Below are 27,988 nucleotides of genomic sequence, written 5' to 3' on the forward strand. Positions count from 1 at the left end.
AAGGAGGGAAAGTCATTTACAAAGCAGCATGGGAGGTTCAGCTAAACTTGCCTGTAAGTCTTTTTGAAAGCAGTAATGAGTACAGTATTTTGAAATGCTTATGCATGATCACTAATCTATATAAATTAATTTTTATTTAGGTTTCTCCAGTTTACACTAAGACTAGGAAGCAAATCTGTTTTGAGTACATGCAAAGCCCCCAACCAGCCTGGGGAAGGTGTTTTATTGCATTATTCTTATGATAATGGAATTACATGGAAACTACTTGAACATTATTCTTATCTCAACTACCATGAACCAAGGTATGTTGGATAGAGTTATGAAAAAGAGATGTAATGATATCAGCTTCTTTTCAGAATCATAATTTGTAATGATAGACTGAAAATAGTCTCCCATTGAGTTTTAGCCAGGACAAAGACTAATGTGTCCTGGAATGATAAATTAACCATGTTTTCTTTAGCAAATTCCATCATAGCTGAGTTTCTACTTTATAAAGAAAGTGATTTTTTTTACATTAAAAATATTTCATTCAGAGAAAGCTGAAATTGGCATGATTGTGAAGTTAAACATGTGTATAATGTAACAGTGAATTTTCTTTTACAATTAAAATTGAGTCCATTGAAAATTCAAATATAGACCTAAAATACTAATTTTCCTTTCAAGTTTTTGCTAACAAAATAACAATTCCAGAAGCATCTTAGATCAAACAACGTTATAGATTCTATTGATAGATATTATTATTGTATTTATTATACTATTTTATAAATAGATTTTTAACAAGTAGTAGTTCAGAAGACTGAAGATAAAAATGTATTTAGCACTCTACTTTTTAACCATTAAAACCTTGTTGGTGGGGCAGCTAGGTGGCAAAGTGGATAGAGCACTGGCCCTGGAGTCAGGAGTACCTGAGTTCAAATCCGGACTCAGACACTTAACACTTACTAGCTGTGTGACCTTGGGCAAGTCACTTAACCCCAATTGCCTCGCTTAAAAAAAAAAAAAGCCTTGTTGGTGAGAAGGCTGCTATTTATTTAAACATACCTGAGTCTTTAATTACAGTTATAGAGTATAAAATGTCCTTGTAGTGTGACCAAGTGTGCCTTACAGAGGTGATTTCAGAGATATTGGGAATTATTTCTTCACTTTTCAAAAAATACTTCATCAGTCTGCTCACAGACACTTGAAATTTGTTTAACACAGAACAAAATCTTCATTCCAAACTCAGGACTGGGGATTGATACACAAAAACCATTAGGGGAGAAAACATTGTGGCTTAATCCACACCAATGAATAAATGACCATAAATCCTTTTCCAAAGGAACATTTCAGTAAGAGAACTGTACTTGTCCTCTGAGAAGGGTGAGAATAAATATAGAGAAGGGAGGAAGAAAAAAAAGAATAGTTCAGGAGCAAATTTCTTCACTTGAAAATTTTATTTAAGTCCTGCTTTTACAAATAAAACATTTATAACTCATATCAGATGGAGTTGTATCTGATTGGACTGATGGATGGATGGATGGAAGGGTGAATGGATAGATGATGGATAGATAATGGATAGATGGATGGATAGATGGATGTATGCAATCTAATAGGTTTAAGAATACACTGGATATAAGGGTTTTTTTTTTACTCTTTGAGATGAAAATAATTTGAATCTACATTACCAGTAAGAGTAAAGCTAAATTCCATTGTTTTGGGGGAGAAACACTTGGTTCAAAAAAAAAATAACTAGCATAGTATCTCTATGCCAAAAGTCTATAAAAAGAATAGACAAATATCATAGTTACAGTAATAATTATTAAAATATAAAGAATCAGTCCCATATATTATCCCCAAACACTAACATTTTTGTAACAAGAATGGTCGCTTACAAAATTCTATCAGTCTATATCTAGAAATTTAATGAATCTTTGATGTCATGAAAAATTACACATTTAATGTTCTACTACAAAGGTGCATTTATTCTTGCCTCCCATTTGACAGCAACAGTTTTCTTCTAAGAAAACCATGATGATATTTTTAGTATTAAGTATGTGCATAGTTTGAAAGATTAAGATCATAGAAGAGGTTTCTCAGAAAGTTAAACACAATGATATGTAATAATATTAAAAATAAAATTTCTCTTTAAATTGAATTATATTAGAATTCTTCCTCCATTCCAGCCAACACATACTCATGCTTTCTCTTGCAAATCAATATCATGAAAGAGACATTGCAAATTACTCCAAAATACATAATTTAGCATGTGTTCTACATACTGTAGTAATTTGCTTTGTCTTTAATAAACAGTTCATATTGTGCAAATTCTAACTAGCAGAATTAAAGATATCTTGATGCTTTTAACCACTTACTGTACCCTTTTCAGTTAAAATGACTGACTATAATTGACATAGAAACCATATCGTTGCTTATTGTGATGATGTTCATTTGTTTGGAAATAAAGTATGCCCTATAAATTAAATAAGTTGGTTGGTTTATCACTATAACCTTTAACTAATTTTTATCAGTTCATCTGTATTCTGTGATTTCTAAAATAAAGATGTATATTTGCCAACTTTTTACAAAAATTAATGTCTGAAAATAGATGTAAGCATGAACAGTTTACAGTTTTAAGTTATTCTTTTATTCATGCTGATTGATATGTTTTAGGGACTAATTAGTACTTTTATGAATATAAAACATTGAATCAATCTCTGGAGATGCTGAGCTTTTTTACCTTTTGTTACATATGGGATTACTTAAGAACTTTTTGGTAATTTTAGTTTAGCTTTTTTGTCATAATTATATTATTTGGTCTATTTATAGTATCTTGGCAATAGAAATCCACTTCCATAAAAAGTTATAAGAAATTTTTTAAAAAGTTATAAGGAATAATTACTAATAACCACATATCTAGTCTTTGTTCCTCAGAGAAATTCAGGACAGAAAACTGAGGTGGAAAACCAACAGATAATTCTGAAGTGGTCTCTAATGATATAATGATCCCAGAGTGAATCTTACCAAACTTTTGATAAAAATAATGACCTTTTTTTGCAGAATAGCAATGAATTAAACAAAGATACTTCAAATGTTGGTGACTTTTTGCCATGACTGGTTTGCCTGACTTTCCAGAATTAAATGTTCTCTGGAAAAAATGCCAATAAACTGATTTTTCATAGACAAAAGTCACATTGGGCACTGATACTGATTTTCATAATGAAACTTTGCTGCCCAGGTGAAAAATGACTCCAAGACATAATAAAATTATAATTTGATCAGGAAGTTTTATTCATAGGAAAACAATCTTTTTTAAAAACACACACAAATAATAATCAAAATAAGTTACATAATGTGACTATGTTGTACCTAAGATTATGTTCAGACTTAGCAAAAAAAAACATAGCTTAAAAGATAAAGAAAAATGATAATTTAAATAGCATAGACTGCTCCCCACATAAAATCCACTCTCTTCTCATCTCTGCTTCATAGAATCCTTAATTTTTAAAAAAATAGCTTGTTGCTTCCTATGGGAAGCTTATCCTGATTCCACCATTTGCTAGTTTACCCTCCCTTCACCCCAGGATTTTTTTTTTTTTGCAAAATTTTGCCTTTAATTTTCTCTACCATTGTGTTTCCCTGCCACCACTTCCAAAAGAATACAAGTTTCTTAAGTGCAGTAGTTGGTTTTTACTTTGTCTTCCCAGAGCCTAATGTAGTGTCTGGCACATAGTAGTCATATAAGTGATGGGCATTGGATCTAGGATTTCACTGGCATAGAGAATTCCTAAATGAAAGGACTCTCTCGACCAATGTAGGTTGGCACCTTCTCTATTACTTATAATTTTAGAGAATCAGGGCCCAGAGAGGTACATTACTTACAAGAGTCACAAAGCCAGTATATGTCACATAATAACAATAATTAAAGTTTAATAGTTGTGCATAACCCTATGAATTACCTTCCATAGTATTCAACAGTAGTATATCATTACAATATTCATTTAATCATTAAAGAAACTCATAAATTTGCTGCTATATGACAAGTGGTTGCATTCTGTTTCCTAACTTTTGGAAAATTTTTGATGGTTAATTCCTTGAAGGCAGGAACCATTTACAAAATCATCCTGCATAAATTAAGCACTAAATATTTGTTTAATGAATGGTTTAATGAACATGTGAAGTGAACAGGTTGCTCTGTAGTGAAAGAAAATTTTAAAAAATAAATTCTGTGTGGGGTAGCTAGGTGGCGCAGTAGATAGAGCACTGGCCTTGGATTCAGGAGGACCTGAGTTCAAATCCAACCTCAGACACTTGACACTTACTAGCTGTGTGACCCTGAGAAAGTCACTTAACCCCAATTGCCTCAGGAAAAAAGTAATAATAATAAAATTAAAATTCTGTGATTTAGCATGTAGTGATGAATTAACAAGTAAGGAAACACATCTACCATAACAAACAACAGTAACTAAGATTATGGGAGATCCCATTTATTGAAATATATGTCTGGGGCGGCTAAGTGGCGCAGTGGATAGAGCACTGGCCCTGGAGTCAGGAGTACCTGAGTTCAAATCCAGCCTCAGACACTTAACACTTACTAGCTGTGTGACCCTGGGCAAGTCACTTAACCACAATTGCCTCACTAAAAAAAAAAAAAAGAAAAGAAAAGAAAGGAAATATATGTCCAAAAGAAACTAAACTTTTACATAGGGAGTTCACAGGGTTTTTTTCTCTATCTCATCCCTGCTGAATCTTTTCTTTACCTTCATCATGTACTCTTGCTACATAATCGTTCCCTATTTTCTCAGGCTGTCATTTCTGTTCTGTGTTCATTGACATGAATGGTCATTTCAACAGCACTTTCACCTATCAATTCAATTAAATAATATGTATTATTATTAAATTATTTATTATTGTTGTTAGATGCCTATTATCTTCCAGGAACCGTGTTAGCTGCTGCCCTTAGGGAGACCATAAGGAGAGGGAAGGGGAGAGAATTTGATGATAATATGTAACAATATAAAATGTATACTAAATGCAATATAATTTGAGAAATTAATAGCTACAAAGAATAAGGAAAAGCCTCATAAAATAAGTATCACTTATTTGGAGCCTTGAAAGAAGATAGGGAATATAAGGTGCTGAGATGAGAAGAGAGAGACATTCTGACAGGAGAGATGTCCTGTCCAAAGGCATGCAGTTAGGAGAATGTCATTTATAAGTAACAGCAAGGAAGCCAGTGTGGCTGATGTGTATGAGAAATGGAATAATGTATAGTCAGCTTGGAAATATAAACTAGAGCCAGATGGCAAAGGACATTAAGTACCAAATAAGAGTTATAGTTTTGTCCTAGATATACTAGGGAGCCACTGAAGCTTCTTGAGTAGGGGAGTGACATGATCAGGCTAATGCTTTAGGAATATCAATTTGACAGCTATTTGGAGGATGGATTGGAAAGGAGAGAGTCTTGAGACAGGTGTACTCATTATCTAGGTGAAAGATGATGAGGACCTGAACTGGGCTGGTGGCAAGGTATTAGGGAAATAATACAAGAGTCGCTGTGATGGTAGAATCAACAAGGTTTGGCCATTGATTGGATATAAGAGATAAGCTTATAAGTGAGAATGAGTAAAGAATGACTCCAAGATTATGAACCTAAATGATTAAATGGATGATGGTGCCTTCAACAAAAACAAGGAGCTTAGAGGGAGAAACAGACTTAAGTAGAAATGTGATCTGTTTTGCACAAGCTGAGGTTGAAATTGTGGGCATCCCACTTAGATGCTCAGCAAACAATTGTAAGGTGAGGCTAAAACTCAGAAAAGTGGCAAGAGCCAGATATATAGCTTTTTCAGAACCTTAGCATAAAAATAATACTTATGTTCATGGGAATTGATGGAATCACTCAGAGAAAATGTTGAGAGAGCAAGGGCCTATGACAGAACCCTGGAGTATGCACATACCTAGGTTGCCTAAATAATGATCCTGTAGGTGGAATCTGAGGAATAGTTACATAGTAGAAAGAGAATCAGGAGAGAGGAATATCATGAAAATCCAGAGGGTAGAAAGTATTCCAGAATAAGTGAAAAGCAGTGGCAAACATTGTGGAAGTTCAAAAATGAAGATTAAGAAAATGCCACTGAATTCATGTCATTGCCGATTTAGGAGAGGATAGTTTCAGTTGAGTAGAGGCATCAGAAAGTAGATTGCAAGGGGTTAAGAAGTAAGGAACATAGATAGCTTTTTTTGTGGGGCAATGAGGGTTAAGTGACTTGCCCAGGGTCACACAGATAGTGTCAAGTGTCTGAGGCTGGATTTGAACTCATGTCCTCCCAAATCCAGGGCCAGTGCTTCATCCACTGTGCCACCTAGCTGCCCCCATAGATAGCTTTTTACTAGGAGTCTGGCTATGAATGGCTGGAGAAATAGAGGATTATTGCCTAAGCAGATTGTGTGAAGTAAAAGGGTTTGTTTTTTTTTTTAAGATGAGGAAGACCTAGGCATGTCTTAAGTAATAGGGAATGAAACTGTTGATTTAAAAATATAATTAAACATGAGTGAGAAGCAAGAGAGGATCAAAAGAGCAAATTATTGAAGGGGATGAGATCAAGGGAGTAAAGACAGGGGTTGGTATTGGCAAGAAGAGTCACCTCTTCCTCGGAGACTATAGAAAAGGGGAAAGAATGGGAATAGTGACATGAAGGGGTTTGAAATAAAGACCTGAAAAGAGTGAGTTCACTGTCATGGTCTCCTTTTTCTCAGTAAAGTATGAGGTGAAATTCTCAGTGAAAGGGGAAAATGTGAATATTCTTCAACTTACCACTTACTTAAGTCTACATGAAAACTCCATATCCCCTTACCTTATTAATCATAGGATTTAGAGATGGAAGGGACTTTCAAGTCTTCAATTTGATAGAGTTCTGGCTTGGCAATCAGCAAGTTCTGAGTTCAAGTCTTGCATTTGACAAATATTTTAGCTGTGTGACAAGCAATAATTCCCCAAGACTGAGTTGTAGGGAAGTTGTTAATCTGCCTTTGCAGATCAACTTTCCTCAATGGGGGTTTCCTACAACAGTAAAATCATGAGTCTGGTCCAAATAAAATAAAAATTAAACCTTCATTTTTTCACCACAAAATAAATTTCTTTCAGTTCATTTTGAACATAGTGAAAAGAAATTTGGAATCATTAAGTATTTGATGTAGCTGGCACTTATGCTAGTTCATTTTTTTAATTATAGATTTTTCTTTTTTCTTTTTTTTAACCTGCTTTCTTCCTAAAATATTCTAAGTAATAGTATAACACCATGTGTCAATACCTTGTAAATTATCTACTAATTATTTTTCCTTGTTAATGAAAAATGAATGTGGTCATTTTATTTTAACCTGTTTCTATATAACCATGGGTTTTTTAAATTATTTTTGCTTTTAATATAAAATATTCATTGTATAATTTTAACTCTTTACTTATTGATATCTAAAGATATAGCTTGATTTAATATGAATAAGACTGAATTTAAATAGTTCAATTCCTTATTCCAACCAGAAAATCTGAAACCCTTTTTCCAATATACACATACACACACACATACACTTACACATATACAAACACATACACATAGAATCTACTTCTCGGTCATCTAACTTGTCATTTTATTTTATGGGTTTTTTTCCCTCATTACATATACAAGGAGGAAAAAATCCCCACACTTCAGTATGCATTTAGTGAAACGCCTCTCTTGGTATTTAATTGTACACTGATGGAGACAAATGTTCCACTTGCCATTTGCTTCACATCTCACCTTGTGAATATATGTGAGCAGCATGGAACTGTGATTTATGGAGCTTTCAAACAGATGTCATTGCAGTGGCAATTAATGTATGGTCCCTGCTCCTGGAAATTAGATATTATTCTTAATTTCCCTTACCGTTCGTCAGGTACAGGTTTGTTATCATAGCCGCCATGACAGATCAGGTGACCTTGGCATGTGGTGCTAAACTCATGGGACTGAAGAATTTTGACAGTTCCAGTAGCACAAAATTATGTGCATAACATGAAACTCGTGTTGCTTTACCAAGACAATATGAATGCCTCTCACTTTGAAAAGCTGCAGCTTTAGTCTTGGGCTTTGTAAGAGGAGCTGGATGGTCATGTAGATATATTACAATACTCCTGATTTAATTCCATTCAATTTGACAAACATTTATTAAGCACCTACAGTAGGTACCACAGAAGACAGTGTTGCATAGTAAATTGTCCTGAGAACAAGGAAATCCTGCTTCTAATATATATTCACTCTGTGGCCTTGGATAAATCATATAACCTCACAGTAATCCAGACAACTCTCCAAGACTTTAAGTTGCCAATCAGGTGCCAGCTTAATAGAGGAAGTTATTTTCTGTAGGCTCTATATACCAATGAAATCACAAGTGTTATTTTATCTCCCCCCGCCCCTGCCCTGTGCAAGACTTTGAGAAAGATACAAAAATAAATATGATAGAGTCCCTGCCTTCCTGGAACTTACACATGTTGCTTTTTGTTTGATAAAAGAGGAAATAATACAAGACAGAAGAGGGCATTGGCAATAAACTGCAAAAAAAATACTTTAATGGGGCAGCTAGGTGGCGCAGTGGATAGAGCACTGGCCCTGGATTCAGGAGGACCTGAGTTCAAATCCAGCCTCAGACACTTAACACTTACTAGCTGTGTGACCCTGGGCAAGTCACTTAACCCCAATTGCCTCACTAAAAAAAAAAAAGAAATACTTTAATGCATTCTATTCCCTTCACTTAAATAATAATGTTATATTAATGTTGGTATTTTTAGATTACTGAAGTATCCTGAATGTGTATTTTTTTTCTTCTCCCTCCCTTTCCTAAATTCCCTCTCCCTACAGAATTATTTCTGTGGAATTACCAGCTGATGCACAACAGTTTGGAATTCAGTTCAGATGGTGGCAACCATATCATTCCTCTCAGGGGGAAGATGTATGGGCCATTGATGAGATCATCATGACTTCAATACTTTTCAACAGCATTAGTCTTGACTTCACTAATCTAGTGGAGGTCACTCAGTCTCTGGGATTCTACCTGGGAAATGTTCAACCCTATTGTGGCCATGACTGGACTCTTTGGTAAGGATATAAATGCTTTATTGTAATTATATAATCAACTTCAGCAATTTAAAGATGCATTGTGAAGGATTTCTAATGGAGCAGATTTGTACAAAACAAGAATGGATTAGCAGGAGAGGTTATGGGCATGTCCTTTGGAAATTTTTAAGTAAAATTATTTGTATCATCTTACTAGGAAGTAGAAGGATGGGTTCTTTCAGCTCTCTGACTCTTTAAACATAATTAGAAAATATAGTTCTGAGAGAATTTTACTTACTTTACTACCGAGTCCAGGGCAGGCCTATTTGATTTCTCCAGATGAATCTCTTTGGTTGTTATTCCTTGTAATTGTCTCCAGAGTGCATATCACCAAATGTCCAATCAATGACCTAATCATAATTAGAGGTAAATTTTATACTCCAGTGCACAGAGAATTACCTTTGACGGAATTGTGCATGTACAGTGATTTCCCACACACAGCAGGATAAAATTTTTGCTTCAAAATTACTGCTAATGGAAATGAAAGTACAGCTGATCACTTTTGCTATGAGCTCTTTCAACCCAGACAGAATGAAAGAGATCTATGAAAAGGTCATATTCTGTGTTTTCTGAGTTGACTCTTTCACAGCTAGTTTGTGTATCATTTTTTAAAGTCTTGTTAGAAGAGGGAGGAAAATTATTGGATTTAAATGAGGAGATAAACAAAAAATTGATCCTTTGAATTTTATATATTACCAGATGTTTTAAAAGCTAATTCAGTTTAGTTATATACCTATAAACCACAAACTGAAATGCTTAAGTTTGTACAGTAGTTGTTTGAGTACTTTGTGACATAACAATGATAACATATTATGAATGCAAGTACTAAATGAAAGTGTTCATATTTTAGAACTGGTTTACATCTTATTTTTTAATGGTTAACATCTGCTGAAGTAAATTCTGAATTTGCTGAGTATGTCAATTTGACATGAGTTGAATGCATGATAACAGTTTAATTTCTGTGCTTTGATCAAAACCCTAAGAACAATAACCTTTCCTACAAGTCTGATGAGTATTTTGAACCTACTGCCGCTTTAATTTATACAGATACATTTACTCTGAGAAAGTACAATCATAGTAATTATAGAAAAAAGTAAGGAAATATAAATAATTGTACAATCCCCATGGGCACCTCAAACAGCACCATAGGAGTTTTATTAACAAGTACATTTGAGCAATCTGATTTGACTTTCTGATCATCTCTGAAAGCAAAGGAAGTTGACTTGATTCTACAAATAACAGAGAGTATGTTCAGGCAGTGATAATGAGGACATAGAAACACATTAACCACTTTAATAAGGACAAGAAAAGTGCTCACTGCTCATTAAACTGAAACAACATGGTATATCTCAAACTGTTCACATTTTCTTAGCCAGTGAGTTAGAATAAAAACCCCTTTAACGATATTGTTTCCTCAGCTGTTACTGACTAGCACATCATCTAGGACTGTGTCTCAAGAATCAATGTCAATGTACAACTTTAGCAATACTTTTTCGGAAACACTTGTTACAGTATTGAAAATAAAATTGCCACATTGGAATAACTTAAAATCGGTGTGTCAGTCATAACTTCCTAGTTAGAAAAAAACAAGCCGATCTATTTCTTGATAGAAACCCATTAGAGTATATTATCTTATTATGTAAACATTCTTTAGGACACATTCTGAGATGTGAACTATACCCTTCACTGACCTTGTTTGTCTCCTGGGAAATTTTTTAAGTTCCACAAGATCTGTACAAATGGCTGGTGTTAAATTAATTATTGTTGGCTTTTCCCAGCTGTGAGTTCATTTGGTTCTCATTTTCTAACTCATGACTTTCCACAAGCATGGATTGCTAAGGCACAGAGAGTGTTCTCCAGGGAAAACTTAGACAATTGCTTTTTCATTAGGAGAACTATAGTCAATATGCTATAAATCACTCTACAGCATGTCATCACAGAGCACTTTTTCAGCAGAGGAAGGAATTGCTTATAATTATCTGTGATGCTTTCATTTCTTACTGAGAATCCATAAATCAAAGCCTATATCAGCTTTAAGCTGTAGAACAGCATTCTTGATAACCTTTCACATATACATTTTAAACAAAATATTACGAAGTTAATTATTTCCTTTGGAATTTATTTGAGATTAAAACCCCAAAGATGCAGCCAAATAATAATAACCCTAAGAGATACCACAAATAAGAAGCCATATTCTCAGATAATTCTGTATCTGAGGACTCAGAATCAGTGCTTCTGTATAAGGAGAGTTAGGGTGGCATTTTAGAAATAGTGTCTGTTTTTGGTGGATGTAAGAAGATACTGGAAAATGCATCACTGACTAACTGAGGGGAACAAAATATGGTATCTCTTTTACTGTTTTGAAGTTGGGTTTTTTTGGTTTTGTTTTTTGGGGTTTTTTGGTGAGGCAATTGGGGTTAAGTGACTTGCCCAGGATCACACAGCTAGTAAGCATTAAGTGTCTGAGGCCGGATTTGGACTCAGGTCCTCCTGACTCCAGGGCCCGTGCTCTATCCACTGCGACACCTAGCTGCCCCTTGTTCTGAAGTTATTTTAGAACCAAATTAAACACCAAAATCAAACTTGTCTTCTTCCATTCTAGAAAGACAACAAACAGTATTTTGACTGGGTGATATTCCCTAAAATGGGAGCATATTCATTTGATTTTAAAGAACAAGATAAAAATATTTCAGGAGAAGGCATATGTGTGTGTATATGTATATACTTAAGAGCTTGGGAGCATATATATATATACACATACACATACTATCTGTATGTATGTGGGTATATAAACATATATACATATATATATGGGGGCTTGGGGGCATTCCTTGTTTTTACATAATACACACTGATTCTGAACATTTGTCCCCTTTTTTCAGTATCAGCAAATAGGTTATTTTTCAGAATTTCATTTGGAAGTCAATTGTAGGGAATTTAGAAGAAATTTTCTAAAAACAATGTTCGGATGGTATTTAGGTTCCTGGAGCCTCAAAACCTTATTTAATGTCTGACTAGTGTAACTAAAATACTGCACATGTACAATTTTATATATTGTAATATATATATGTATATATATTACATACACATATATATATAGTTCCAGTACTAATATATTACATACATATATATATATATTTCCAATACTAATTGTTACCAAAACAAAATTGATAGCACTGATATATAATGGTTTTTAAGTTATATTTTGAATACCTCTTGAAAAAAAATAGATTTAATTCAAGAAGACATACATCATCAAGGTTTTCAAGGAAATTTGGAGGCATTTTTAGAGGCTTCAAAGGTTGATAGCACTGGATTTTTAATCTAATTTTCTTGATATCTTTCCTTTTCCCCCTCAATACCAGTATACTATTTTTGTATATATTAGTCATACGTAGGGTCATATTTTGAGTAACAAAAGGAGTGGGGAGGGAGGCAAAGGAGAAAGATTTTTCTGAGGTATTTGGGCAAGATTTGAAAAAAGCCTAGGAAAAGGGGGAGATTAAAGATAATTGCACACATGTGAGAAACAGACTGAGGTGAAATTCAGTGTAAGTGATGAAAGACAAGAAAATGGGGAAACTTGGCATATGCACAGTCCCCCCAGGGGAAAGGAAAAGATGTTGTGAAGTTCTTGGGTCAAAGAGTTTCATATATGGCCCACCACGTAACACGGCAGACCTAGACCATGTTGGATGCTGTCCAGAACAAGGAAGGGATTGGAGAGTTGGTCCAGGCTGTTGGGAGGGGAAGGAATAAAACAGCTTCTAAGAGATGTCAAGAATAAGGCAGTATGCAGTCAATGGTTTATGGGTACAGGTCATTCACTTATAGAATGTTCTCAACTTTGGGAGTTCTATGAGAATAAGGAAGCATTTGCATGGAGAATTAAAAAATCATGTTAGAGGACAGCTAGGTGGCGCAGTGGATAAAGCACCAGCCCTGGATTCAGGAGGATCTGGGTTCAAATCTGGCCTCAGACACTTGACACTTACTAGCTGTGTGACCCTGGGCAAGTCACTTAACCTTCATTTCCCCGAAAAAACCAACAAACAAAAAAATCATGTTGGGAGAAAATGGTAATATCATGATTCTGATATGGCAGTTGAGAAGTCTTTTGGTGTCATAGAATAAACAGTTTGCCCTGAAATGATGATGACCTTCTTTAAAGTCTTGCTTCTGATATGTACTCAGTGTGGAACCCAGTGCAGTTCACCACATCAGTACACCTTGGCAACTCTTGAAAGATATTTTTCAGAGAAGGAGCTGATCTGTTCTGGGATTATAATTTCTTCATCAGGATATCCCTATATTGATGAAACCACAGGCCTAGTAGGATAGAGATAGATATATCCATATATATGTGTAGAAAGAGAAAGATGTATATATCTATATGTATCTTACTACATATGTGTGTATACATATACACACATCTAAATTCAGTTTTCTATTTGAGTTTTTAATATGGACAGAAATATACCAGTCAAACACATTTTTTTAGTGAGGCAATTGGGGTTAAGTGACTTGCCCAGGGTCACACAGCTAGTAAGTGTCTGAGGCCGGATTTGAACTCAGGTACTCCTGAATCCAGGGCCAGTGCTCTATCCACTGCACCACCCAGCTGCCCCCAGTCAGACACATTTTGAAGAGAAAAGACAAGGAAAGAAATGTTGAGAATCTGGGAGACTCAAAGGATGGTGATGGACTTGACAGAAATAAGGAAATTCAAAAGAGGGATGGGTTTTGAAGAAACCATGATGCTAAGATTTACAATGTATTGAAATATATGGTTGTGTATGTGTATGTATATATATATATACATATATATATAGTCAAATGATTTAGGTTTAGTAAATAAATTTAGGGTATGAAAATATCTACCTTGAAATTATAAGATAGATGATAGATGATAGCTAGCTAGGTAGGTAGATACTCAGTTACAAAAACAATTAGAAATTGGTATCTCTCTATGCTAATGACTGTCTAATGTGACTTCTATAAAATTTACCAACTAAGCATGAGAAAGCCTTGATTCATTTGTGCACAATTCAAGCACAGAGAAAAAGATAGACAAAGAACAAGATATTCTCCCACATCTACTGATCTATAACATAAAAATCATCATCAGAATAATATTATATTGAAATCTACTTCCCCTTTAATTAGCTTTTTTAATAGCAGTTTTTGCTTGGGAAACATATTTGCTATTTTTGAGGTTATTTCCCATTGGAAGATACTTGGGTTTATCTGTAGTAGGGTTCCTGAAAGTAGCAAAATAAACAAACCTAAATGAAGGAATAGAGTGATAATGGCAAAGTTGAATTTCAAATATCAACTTTGTGACCTGCTAAAGAATTAGATAAGACCCAATATATTAAAAGACCCTAAATTTTAAAAGAGCATACAAAAGGAATCTCCAATATAATATATCTGACAAGTAGTCATCAAGTCTCTGCCAGAAGACTTCCAAAGCATCCCTTTGCATTTTTTGGACAGCTCTAATTGTTAGAAAATTCTTCCTGAATTCAAGCACATATTTACCTCTTTGTAGATTCCACCCATTGTTCCTAGTTCTGTCCATGAAGACCAAATAGAACGAATCTAATCCCTCTTCAATACAACAGGCCAGAAAACACTTTAAGTACAACTATTATATTTCCCCTGAGTCTTATCTTCTCCAAATTAAACATCCCCAGTTCCATCAAATTATCACCATATGATGTGAACTCAAGGCCAGTCACGGTTCTTATTGCCCTGCTCTGGACCCTTTTACTTAGCACTGTCCTGCTTACACTATGGTGCCAAGAACTGAACAAAATACACCATTTGAGCTATCATGAGGGCAGAGTAGAGTAGAACTATCACCACTCTATTACTGGAAGCTCAGCTTCTCTTAATGCAGCCCAATATCGCTTGTGCTTTTGCTTTTTTAACTGCTACATCACACTTCTGACTCATAATAACCTTGAAGTCCACTGAAATTCCCAGATCATTTGTGAAGTTGGTTTCTGTGTTCTCAAGTGTAAGACTTTATATTTTTGCATATTGAATTTCATCTCATTAGAAACAGCCCAACACTCTAGCCCCATATTTTCCAGAGAGTCAAGGTCCCAGTAGATAACCAATAAAAAGGTCAGCATCTCACACTCCCCGTTGACAGCAAACTATGACAACCATGCCACGCCTGTCACCCATTAATAAACAACTTCACCTTGCTGTTGATATCCCAGAGCTGTGCAAGCTTTTAACTTCCTCCATTTTGTTCCAACTGTTGACCCTACAGGGGAGATTTAACTGGACTTCTGTTGGAGTTTCTGCACCAGCACTTGTATAGGCAAACTCTCCCCCACACATGTATTCTGCCTCTCATATGACTACCTGGCTGCAAGATACACCCTCTTTGGGGCACAGGGTAGTGGCTAATAAGACCTCTTCCTTCCCTTTTATTTTCATTGAGGCAAAAGTGAGCTACACGTGATGAGTAGACATGGATGGGGCTGCAAAACATTGTAAATCTTTTTTATCATCATTTCTCCAAAACCCATCCCTCTTCTGAACTTTCTTATTTCTATCTAGTCCTTTTGAGTCTCCCATATTCTCAACATCTTTTTTTCTTTGACTTCTCTCTTGAAAATGTGCCTGACTAGTATATTTCTGTCCACATTAGATAATTCAAATATAAATTTGAATTGTCCACAAGTTTGGTTTGTCTTGTGAGTTGATTCTACAATCAAACAGTCATCAAGCATTTTGATGTACTTGCTGTGCAGCAGGCCCTAGAGGTACAAAGACAAAAGTTACAGAGTTTTTATCTCAAAGAGCTGATATTCTGTCAGGGGAGATAACAAATAAATGTGTATCTGTGTGTGTGTGTGCACGTGCGTGCATGCACACATGCAAAATAGATACAAAGTGATTTAGGAGGAGCAGGGTTTTAGCAGTTGGATGGATCAGGAAAGGCTTCCAATGGAAGGTGGCATTTTAGCTGAGTCTTGAAAGGCCAGGTATTCTAAGTGTTCAGGTGAGGAGGGCCCATGGTATGCATTCTTTAAATAATGGGATGCTAACCTTTCCTTATTAAAAAATGGAAAATAATGGAAAGGGTCTTAGATGGGATTTGGGCAGATCATGAAAGGCATCTTATAGAAAGCTGAGTTTTGAAGGATTCCAGGAGATTGAGATGAGGACCACAATCTGGATTTATTTTTTTTATTTTAATAAGGGTGCTACTCTTTCCCTATTAGCCATTGTGAAATAGCAGAAAGAGTCTTGGTTGAGCTCTAGAAAGGCTCTTACAAGTTAGTACTTTTTATGTAACTAGAAAGGACTCTAAAAAACTATACCTTCCTTTCCTACCTCTATCCCCTTGCAGCAACTGGAAGGAACTATAATGTGTAGCCATTAAGAACTGTCCTTCATTATTGGTATAACCTCTCTCCCCCATAGTGCCATAAGTCTCAGGGGATGCTAAGACAAGTAGCAGGAAATGTATAGCTTATAGCTGCTGCTGTTGTTGTTTGCCCTTCATTCTTTTTTTTAAAGTTCCAGAAACTGGTTCACTTTCTTTCTTTTTTTTTAGTGAGGCAATTGGGGTTAAGTGACTTGCCCAGGGTCACACAGCTAGTAAGTGTTAAGTGTCTGAGGCCGGATTTGAACCCAGGTCCTCCTGACTCCAGGGCCAGTGCTTTAACCACTGCGCCACCTAGCTGCTCCTTTTTTTTTAAATGAGCCCTTCATTCTTGAAAAGGACCATGACATTGGGGTGATGTCATGACTTGAAATGGATTGGATTTAAGTGAGGGAGGTCTGTGCAAAGTCACCAACCTCACTCTCTCCTCCACAGCCATCCGCATTCAGTGGCAAGATATACATCAGGATGACTGGAGATGGCCCTGTACGTTTAAGGCAGTTGGGGTTAAGTGACTTGCCCAGGGCCACACAGCTAGTAGCTACCTGAGGTCAGATTTTAATTCAGGTCCTCCCAACTTCAAGGCCATTGCTCTATCTACTGCACCATCTACCTACCCCAGAGAAAAGAGTGCTTTGAAAGAGGCACAGAAGAGTTTTAGTATTAGCATTTTAACATATAGATACCCCCAAAACTGTTTTGTCCATTAATTAAGCAATTACATTGAATTCCAATCAAATTTTTTTCATGCTACCATATTGGTGCACATAAAGAGGAAATAGTTAGAAGTAAAAGATATAAATTTGAAAAAAATCCACTGTGGTGACATAGCCTTAATCTCCAAATCTTCTGTACTTATACTTTTTCTATTTTTTCTCCTGTAAATTAGGAGTTTTTAATAGTGCTATCAGATCCTTGAGTCAAAAATTTATGCAAATGCTAAATATATCTAGTACTATTCTTTAGAGAGGTACTATTTTCTGCAAAAGCTGAATAAACAGAGCAGCAAAATAATTGACTGTCTTAATTTTTATGGGATGAAAATTCATCTAAATAGAAGTAAACTTCCATATCAGAATGGGGAAGTCTGAGTCCAAGTTTCTAGACATATTCTGGAAATGGAATGAAGAATAAAGAACCTAAAGAGAATAGCCCACATACCCAAAGATTAAAGGCAATGGGGAAAAAACAATAGATAGAAAAAGGCATTAAAAGCTCTTGAATTTGTTAGTCCTCAAGGAGATGCATAAAAGTCCTACTCCAAAGTAATTCAGATGTTGAATTCACCTTTGAAATCTTTAGTGAAAGAAATAAAGGGGAGAAACAGCATAGTCACTTAGGAACTTATAAAAAGTCTTTCAAAGAGAGTAGTGAGCAAAATGTATGAAGAAATGCCTTATATGAAATAATTCCAAATTTCCCTGAGCAGTAAGTATGTTGAGGTGACATACTTTACAGGACCTATTCTACAAAACTACAAAATGAACTGGCTAAACAAATGGTGGAGGCAATAAAGGTTTTTATTAATTTTTATCAGATACAACATTAAACATTAATACAGATGACTGTACCTACTTAATAACAATTTATATTTAATTTCTTTCAATGCATAAAGTATTAAAAGACTTTTTTCATTTTCATAGGGTGATAACATGAGATCTGGAAGGGACCTGGGGAATTAGCTAATTCAGCTCCTTCATTTTATGAACCAGGAAAATATAGTCCAAGGACCTTAAATGACTTGCCCAGTCACAATGACCACCAGAGGCAAGATTTAAACCTCTGTCCTTGGAATCCCAAACCAGAACTCTTTGCATAGTATTATCATGCCCATTTCTCCCTCAAGCCTTCATCAGACATTTCAGCTCCTTTATTCTCATTCATTCCTTAAACTACTAACTTTTCCTCATATAAATAAACTTTAACAGTATTATTAACAAAGAGAAAAGCATCTGTTTGATGCTTCTTTTTGAAGCAACATTATAGTCAATTATAAAAAATAGAAGGAAAAAAGGCAAAACCTGGAAGCAACCTAAATGTCCAACAATAGGGGAATGTTTAAATAAATCTTGGCAATGGAATTCTATAAAGCAGTTAAGATGGACATGTTTAGACTACAAAGAAACCTATAATAAAGTTTCAAAGATAGTTACAAGTGGTATTACTGCTTACCAAATTAATCTGAATTGGTGAAAATAAGAAAATGGAAACTGAAGGAAAGCATTTCAGCAAATGGTTTACGGTTATCCTCGTGTCTTTAGCTACTAATGGAAATGTCAGTTTGGTTTGAAAAAAAAACATATTTGAAGTCTGAGAGGGTGTGCTCACTAATTACACACTGTGTACAAACTAAGTGCTGGGGAGCAGGCAGTAAAGAAAATGTATATGACGTAAAACTGCCTTCAAAAAGCTTTACATTTGAAAGTCTAAGGTAAGCTAGGCTCCTGTGTGACACTGAGCCAACAGAACATGGTGTAGGTCTTCTGTTTTCCTGAAAATGAAACTTCACACATCTATGAAAGTTTTCTTCACAACTGTAGAGGAAAAAAAGTTGTGAATTTTAAGATTGACAAAAAATAAGGAGACAGTATGATGGAGCAAAAGGTATGTTGAATCTGGAATCAGAGAAGCTAGATTGGAATCTCATCTTAGCCACTGGTCTGACCTTGGCAAGCTGAAGAATCTTTATGGGCCTGTTCCCTTATCTGTTAAAAAAAAAAGTGTTGGACCATGTGACCTCTGACATCCCTTCTCACTCTAATTGATGAGCCTAAATCCTTGGAAATGTTCTTCTCTATATCGGTAAATTTGTATTTTAGAATTCATTGAGATTGAAGAATTCATCAGAATTCTCTTTAAGGTACTGAGACTTTGTGTGAAATGTATATCTTTCCATGAAATGAATGGAGGTGCACAGTTAGTTATCAAGGAATGCTCCCCACCCAAGGACAATGGCAGTTTTATACAAATTTGCTTTAAAGAGACTCACTGTGATTTCAAATATTTCCTTCTCAGTTGCTTGTGTGTCTCCCTCTTTCAAGTTGCCTCAAGAGTTTTATTGCTTTGCTTTTGTTTGTGGTGATGTTGGTGTCCTGGTGGAAAGGACAGGTGGCTCCTATTCAATGTCTTTTAAAGGATATACCCTCAGAACCTGCAGCCTAAGAGCTTTCAGTTCTGTAAAAGCAGATGTTTATGGCTTTCATGTCAAATAAGATACATTGCTAGTCTCTCCCCAAAACAGTGAACAAAGTCACACTATTATTATTTCATTAGGCCTCATAGCAGGAAGAGAAGATAGTATTGTTGTAATAATACTTGTTATTATAATAACAACACAATATTGTCGTATTATTATTCCCCCCTTTTTGGTGACCCAGTTGTAGTTCTTAAGACCTCTCTGTTTCTGTTACAGAAACAGGAGCATCCTTAAGCCTTCCAATTTCAAATTAATTATGTAACCAGCCTCTTGCCTTCTGTATGTTCTCTCTCTCTCTCTCTCTCTCTCTCTCTCTCTCTCTCTCTCTCTCTCTCTCTCTCTCTCACACACACACACACACACACACACACACACACACACACACACACACACACACACACACACACACACACCCTGGTCCCTGAAGGGGCTCTCCTCTATGCCTGTGGCTGTGGAAAAGGGAAGTTAATTTTCGTTTTTGCCTATCAGAGTATACCCTATCTCAGACAATCAATAACAAAGAGTTGTTTAATCATTTCTCAATCATGTCCTACTCTTTGTGATTCTTCTTTGGGGTTTTCTTGGCAAAGGTACTGCAGTGGTTTGCCATTCCCTTCTCCAGATCATTTTACAAATGAAGAACTGAGGCAAACAGGGCTAAGTATTTACCCAGGGTCAGTGTCTAAGACCAGATTTTAATTCAGGTCTTCCTGACTCCAAACCTGGTGCTCTATCCACTGCTGCATGACTCTCATTCTATGAAAATCTTGAGTTTAGTTCAGTAAAAGAATTGGGTTGGGGCAGCTAGGTGGCGCAGTGCATAGAGCACTGGCCCTGGAGTCAGGAGGACCTGAGTTCAAATCCAGCCTCAGACACTTAACACTTATTAGCTGTGTGACCCTGGGCAAGTCACTTAACCCCAATTGCCTCACCAAAATAAAAATTTTAAAAATAATTGGGTCGGAGGTATTTAAAAGATCATGGGAGGGGTCATTTTGCTGGACTAGAGGAGGGCAAATGTCATTATTTTTAAAAGGTCAAAAGGAATGAAGTCTATAAACTATAAACCAATTAAGTGATTTTGATTCTTAGTAAAATTTTATGATATATTCTTATGGGGATGGTTACTGACCATTTAGAAAAAGAAACAGTCATTCCAAAGATCTAATGTGGCTGCTGGGGGCAGCTAGGTGGCACAGTGGATTCAGGAGGACCTGAGTTCAAATTTGACCTCAGACACTTGACACTTACTAGCTATGTGGCCCTGGGAAAGTCACTTAACTCTCATTGCCCTGCACACACACACACACACACACACACACACAAGTTTACTAGACTGCTATATCAAGGGAATCCTATAGATAATACCTAAATTTTAACAAAATACTCAATAAAGTCTCTCATGCTATTTGTGCATTCAAGATGGAGATATGTGGACTAAATAACAATATGGTGAATTTGGAACTGATTGAATAGCTGAGTCCAAAAACTAGTTAACTTAGGAAGTAGTCTCTAGAGAAGTTCCCTAGTGATCTCTTCTTGGCCCTGTGCTGTTTGATAACTTTGCCAATAACTTACGTAAAGGTATGGATGACATATTTGTCAAATTTGCAGGTGTTAAGAGGGTAGGCTAGCTTACTGGAGGTCAACATCAAGATCCAAAAATATGTCAAGAGGCTAGAGCAATTGGCCAAATATGATCAGATGAATTTTAATAGAGACACATTTGAGTTTTTAACTTGAACTTAATAAATCAACCTATTGGCTGTGAAACCAATGAACTATGTCTAGACAGCAGTTTTTCTGAAACACATCTGGGCTGTTTTGTGAACTAGAAGTGCTACAATGATAAGATTTTTTTAAATTTCCTATAAGGGTGATATGATTTTATCTGTATTAAGTGTCCAGGATTATCAAGGTGATAGTTCCGTTGTACTCCATCCTAATTATCCTCCATTTTAAGTATTTTTGTTCAATTCTGGGACATTTATAAAGGAAGAATAGAGGTAGACCAGCATTGTTAAGGTCCTCAAGATTGATAGGAAAATACTAATAAATATTTAACAACCATTAGGTGGGAAGATACATTTAATCTGCATTATTAACACTTTCTTAAGTCTAGACAATTCACAAAACAATAAATCAAGTCCTGATTTGTAGTTTGCCCATTTCAGAGGTATAAATGCTCACACTGATAATTTAATAATTGACTGGATCCCATTCAAGTTGGCATTAGTACACCTATGCATATGCAGATCAACTGAAGCAACCAGGAATGTTTAGCTTAAGTAGATTGATGGAAAGGCTGTTTTCAAAAATCTGAAGGACTATACCTTGGGTAAGGGGTTAGATTTGTTTGCTTGTCCTCAGAGGACAGAAGCAGAAGCAATGGAAAGTTGCAAAGAAACACCAAATTAAGGTTTAATCTAAGGGATAGCCAAAGGTGGATTTTGGCTGCCTCATAAGGTACTGGGTTCTCCTTTGTTAGAGATCTTCAACCAAAGACTGTATGACCACTTATTCAGTATTTTATATAAATAATTCTTCTTACATTATAAATTGGTATAATTGACTTTTGAGTTCTTCTGCACCTCTGCAATGAGACTCAGGTTCTGGTTGAGGCATTAGCCTTAGCAGAGCAAAGATTACTCTTCCCTTGGCAAGATAATTCATTAGAACTGGATAGAAAATCATTCCTTAACACAATCAACTCATTTAATTTTACTCCCCTACTAATTCTTTCACACAGACACAGACACACACACACACACACACACACGTGTTTTTTTTAAATTTTATCAAAGTACAAATCACTGCACAAGGACTATTTATTAAACACAGCAAACTTGTTTGCAATAGCTAATGACCTTATACAGGTGCTTAGTAGGGCTATTTACATGAATTTTGTACTAAAGAGATCCCAGAAACAGTTGCAGACCACACAAAAATTTAATTAGCGAGAGGTCCATATGGTACTCAAATACTAGCAAACAGGGTAATGCCCATCAAGTGCCCCAGTATGATTCCATTATATCTTCATCCAAGCAATTTTTGTGATAGAATAAAAGCACAGATTATGGAGTCAGAGAACCTGGGTTCCTATGCCTGCTCCTCTGCTTTCTAACCTGTGTGAAGTTACACAACTATCCTGACCCTCAGTTTCCTCATCTGTAAAATGCAATGGGGACTATCTGTCCAGCTCCAAATCCATGATCCTCTCATCCCATGAATTAGAAGAGGCATGAGAAGGGCTCATTCCTTTCCAGAATTCTCCCCACCAGCAGTTTAAGATCAGTCAGGAGAACATAATTCTCAAATGAGTTTGGACATAGTTTCTTACAAAAACAAAAACAAAAAAATATGTTGTCCACAGCTGGGGAAAGTTTAATCTATTTCCCTCAGAGGAAGAAAAAAATGGGAAAGTATTGGGCTACTTTACAATGTATGGGAGCAGTAAATGACTGCAGCTACCTGGTACTTTGGCGGGGGAGGGGGGAACATGGAAAAATAAGGAAAGTCATGGGGAAGTGATTTAGAACTTGCAGAAAAAGATGTAAAAGTAGAAAAGAAACTCATCTGGTTTTCTCCTACCCTCTCTTCCTTTATATTGAGAAGTGGCTAAGTAGAGCAATTAATTTGATGACTCTTTGTGAATGGGGCTGTCACTGGATTCTTTGCTTCTTGTCTTTGAGTCAGCCATGCCCACCTCAATTTCATTGTTTGCTAGTCCAAAGCATCAGGGTCCCTCAGATAACTTGGTGTTCTAGTTTACACCTCATCTCTTAGGTAGGCAAGCAGTGCAGCTCCATTATGGTATCAGGTGTTTATAAAGATCAATTCCAAGTTTTTATAATTCAGATTTTGACTTCCCAAGAACTCATCTTCCATCTATACTACTATTGTTGAAAATAACTATGCCCTATAACCCAGGTGCCAAGCATTGCCCTCACAGGTGAGGCCTGAACCTGATTAAGATATGATTGAGAAATGTTTAACAAAATAATTTTTTGAAAAATACAATACAACATAAATAATGTTACTTTGTGGTTTTCTAAGTCAATATGTGACCTTCAGAGATCCATTTCTTTTTGAGCTTCACGCTTCTGCTCTATAACATTGTTTTATCCAAAGTTGTTTTGCTGTATCTATTAACAGTGTCAAGTGTGTCTGAGAAAAACACATTACAATGATTTTTAAATAATTTTATTATCTATACCAAGGTTATCCTCAGTATGGTTAATCAGAAGTTGACTGTACTGACTTCAAAAATTTATTTTTAAATTATTCTCTCATATAAGTATTTCTGCTATTCTGAGAATTTAATACTTCAAACAAAAATATGTAGATGTATAGGAGACCTGGAGAAATATGAGCTGTGAAGCTTTGTTTAGCTGACCTATCCTGCCTCCCCACTCATCTTATCACAATAACTATTCTATGCTGGTAATAGATGGCATTATCTCTTCACTTGATGTAAAGTGCCAATTTATACAGTATCTCTTTCTCTGCATGCCTTCTTATATTTCTAACTCATACCTTTCCAAGAGGTCATAATAATAATTGGGATTTTTAAAGCCTTTTTCCTCCACTCGCTCTTATTGAAAACAGTAAGTTGATAAGGGACTTATGAATACTGCATACTATTAAAAGATTTACTAAAGAACAATTTCCATAGGAATAATTGAGTTGACCATATAGCTGGGCTGAGTACATTTTTATATGCCTCATCTCATCCATCGGTAAACTGTAAACTCTTTGAGAGCAATGACTTCATAAATATATTTTTGTAACTCCATAGCACACAGTTTGATCTCAGTACTTGTTGATGCAGTGGATAGAGTACCAAGCCTGGAGTCAAGAAAACTCATATTCATTAATTCAAATCCAGACTCAGACACTTATGGGCCGTGTGATCCTGGGCAAGTCACTTAACCTGTTTGCCTCAGTTCCTTATCTGTAAAATGATCTGGAGAAGGAAATGGCAAACCACTCCAGTATCTTTGCCAAGAAAATCCCAAATGAGGTCATGAGGAGTCAGACGAGACTGGAAAACATCTGAACAACCTCTTAGGGGTATAGCCATCAATGCAACAGTTGTAATATTACCTTTGAGGTGTTTCTCCATTAAGCTTCAGATGCATCTTCTGTGTCTTTCAGTTTTACAGGAGACTCTAAACTTGCCTCAAGCATGCGTTATGTGGAAACACAGTCTATGCAGATTGGAGCTTCATATATGATACAGTTCAGTCTAGTGATGGGGTGTGGCCAGAAATATACCCCCCATATGGACAACCAGGTGAAACTTGACTACTCTACCAACCATGGTCTTACGTGGCACCTTGTACAGGAGGTAAGGCTTGGTGATTGAGTCCTTTCTTTAAAATCTTCTGATAGTAAATTTTCTCACAGGAATTGAAGAAGTAACTTACAAAAAATTTAGAATTGTTTGAAAAGAAATGGCAAAATTGGTTGATTCACTTTGAGTGTCCCTTGTTCAGCTGTCTTGATCAAAGAGCTAGATAGAAGGCCTGTAGTTAGATCCTATATGTTGCAAAAGTCTTTTAAATAGTATTTGTCTTGGGGCAGCTAGGTGGTGTGGTGGATAGAACACCTGCTTCTGCTATGTGGTACAGTGGATAAAGCACCAGCCCTGGATTCAGGAGGGCCTGAGTTTAAATCCGGCCTCAGACACTTGACACTTACTAGCTGTGTGACCCAGGGCAAGTCACCTAACCCTCATTGCCCCATATATCTCTGCCCTTTCACAATGAATTTAATTTTTTTCTTACTACTTAACAACAAAAACTTTAGAAATCCCATTCAACTAGTGTTAACTTGTATTAACTAGTATTTTATTGACTACCTTGCATGCTCCAGGCACTGCACTAGGTGCTGAAGACTAAAAGGCAAAAGACAAAAGTCTCTGCCTTAAAGGATTTTTATACTTCTAATCATTAAATATTTGGCAAATACCAGAAATGTCCAGTTACAGGTGAAGGGAAGTAGAAAGGAAGCCTGGGGAAATGAGGCCACAAGAAAGAGAGAACACTATTACCTTGGGGGCAGGAGACCGGGAAAAGTTTCAAGGAAGAATAAGTGTTTCAACAGGAAGAAATGAAGAGAATGTGTATATTCCAAGCAACCAAGGGGGAAAAAAATCCTGTAAATTCTCAGGGGACAAAGAATGGAGGGAGGATTTGAATAGTATAGAGTGCTTTTTCTCTCCCTACCTATTTCCACACCTAAATTGGACAAAAGAAAAAAAAATAACAAATATGTATCATCATGCATTAACTTCCCATGTTGATCATGTACAAAAATGTATTCTCTTTCTACAGCTTAAGTTCCTCACCTTTATTTTAAGAGATGAATAGCATTTTTCATCATCACTTCTCTAAAATCATGTTTGAGAATTTGATCTAATTCTTAAGTCATTAAAAGTTGTTTTTCTTGTTGTATTAATTGCTCTACTCACTTAACTCTCCATCAGTTCATACAAATCTCTCCAACATTCTCTGAAATAATTCGTTACTTCTTATGACATAGAAGTACTCTATTATATCTATTTGGAACCATTTGTTAAGCCATTTCACAATTGATGGGTTTCCTCTTACTTTAGGGAGTATTTCTTGTAATCTAGAGAAATCCATTGAATATTTTTGATTGGGATTAGTAGCCTAGTCAGACACGTATCTTGGGAAGATTATTTTGACTGTTATATCTAGGATAGATTAGAGAGGCAAGAGACCAAAAGAAGGGAGGCAAATTAGCATACTATAGTATTTTAGGGGAGAGATGGTATGGACCTTAATTAGGGGTGATATAGAGAAGAGGATGGGTGTGAGAGGCCATAGTAGTAGACTTGATAGATAAGACTTGTAAGCTGAATGAATATACAGAATGAGAAAAAGTCAAGGAAAACTTCAAGGTTGTGAAGCTGAAGAAGATACTCAGAAACTGAAAAAATGATTGTGCCCTCAACAAGAATAGGCAAGTCAGTAGAAGGGGACATATTTAGCAGGGAAGAGAACAGATTCTATTTCAGATCTGTTGAGTTCAAAGTGCCTGGAGGATGTACAGGAAGAAATGGCCAGGTGGCAGTTTATATAATGTTGGAATTGAGGACAGAGAGTAAAACCAAATGCATAGATATAGTAGCCATTTTAGCAGAGTGCCTGGAAACCAGGAGGCACTATGTAAGTGCTCATTCCCTTCCCTTACCTATCTATATAGTTACAATAATTGAAGGTGGGAGAGTAGATAAGATTTCCAAAGGAGTGTGTGGAGAAAGAAAAGGGGCAGACAGCTCTGGTGGACAACCACATTAGAGAAAGGAAGGCAGAAAATGAACCAACCAAGAAAAATGAGAAGGATGGATCAGATGGAGAAAAGAACCAGGAGAGATGAAGGTCATAGAATGCCAAAGGAAGAGAGGGTGTTGTGAAGGATCTAAAGTCAATAGTGTCATATGTGCAGAAACTTTAAGAGGGGTGAGGACTGAGAAAAATTCACTGAATTGTTCAATTCAGGATCATTGGTGACTTTGAAAAAAAGTAGTTTCAGTACAGTGATGGGGTTAGAAAGTCTGATATGTGGGCATTCCTTTTCTTTGGCTATACATATTTGTTTCCAAGGACTTTGTTTTTCTTTCTTTCTTTCAATGGTCAGGGGAGGTGGGAGGGTTTTCCCCAAAAGGAAAAAAAACAGAAGAAAACAGAAGGAAGGTCAAAAGGAATCACAGACATCAGGAAAGCTTTGTAAGTCACTTGTTGAATTTATTATATACTTTATCTGAAAAAAAGAGCAAACTTTACACAATAAAGATTTAGATATAATCATCTGTTTCCCAAAGTATATGAAAATGTTCCTTTTATTTGGTGTTTATTAAGTTCAAAAAATAAAAATTAATTGTGCATAGGTGAGAGTGATATGATTAAGTAGATAGTGAGAAAGTAGAGGCAATAAGAATAGAAGCTTAACAGTGAAGGGAAGAGAGATATAGGATCATATGAAGTAGCAAGATTAATGGAAGGTATTTTGGAATAGGGAAGACTTTGGCCTACTTGAAGGCAGAGGAGAAAGTCAATAAATATGTAAAGATTGACAATCAGAGGGGAGAGATGGAACAAAGAGTGATGAGAGTAGATGGTCAAGTTCACAAATGGAATCATTAGCCTTGGCCAAGAGGAGGGCTACTTTGACCTGGAAAGAAGTGTAATAGATGGGTCATCCATTTAAGAGTAGAACAGGAAACAGGAGGAA

At 36.0% G+C, this 27,988-nt stretch overlaps 1 protein-coding gene across 4 annotated transcripts in view; it reads left to right on the top strand.

The window, feature by feature from the left end:
• RELN (reelin) overlaps positions 1-27,988 on the top strand; it is a 577,995-nt gene that overhangs the window by 378,883 nt on the left and 171,124 nt on the right. For all 4 annotated transcript variants that reach the window (XM_043965756.1, XM_043965757.1, XM_043965754.1 and 1 more), the window contains exons 19-21: positions 141-302; positions 8,868-9,104; positions 24,884-25,076. In XM_043965756.1, the coding sequence (XP_043821691.1) occupies positions 141-302; positions 8,868-9,104; positions 24,884-25,076 (592 nt within the window). The remainder of the gene's footprint in view (positions 1-140; positions 303-8,867; positions 9,105-24,883; positions 25,077-27,988) is intronic.

Source organism: Dromiciops gliroides, chromosome 5 (genome assembly GCF_019393635.1).
Source record: "Dromiciops gliroides isolate mDroGli1 chromosome 5, mDroGli1.pri, whole genome shotgun sequence".
Lineage (NCBI taxonomy): Eukaryota > Metazoa > Chordata > Mammalia > Microbiotheria > Microbiotheriidae > Dromiciops > Dromiciops gliroides.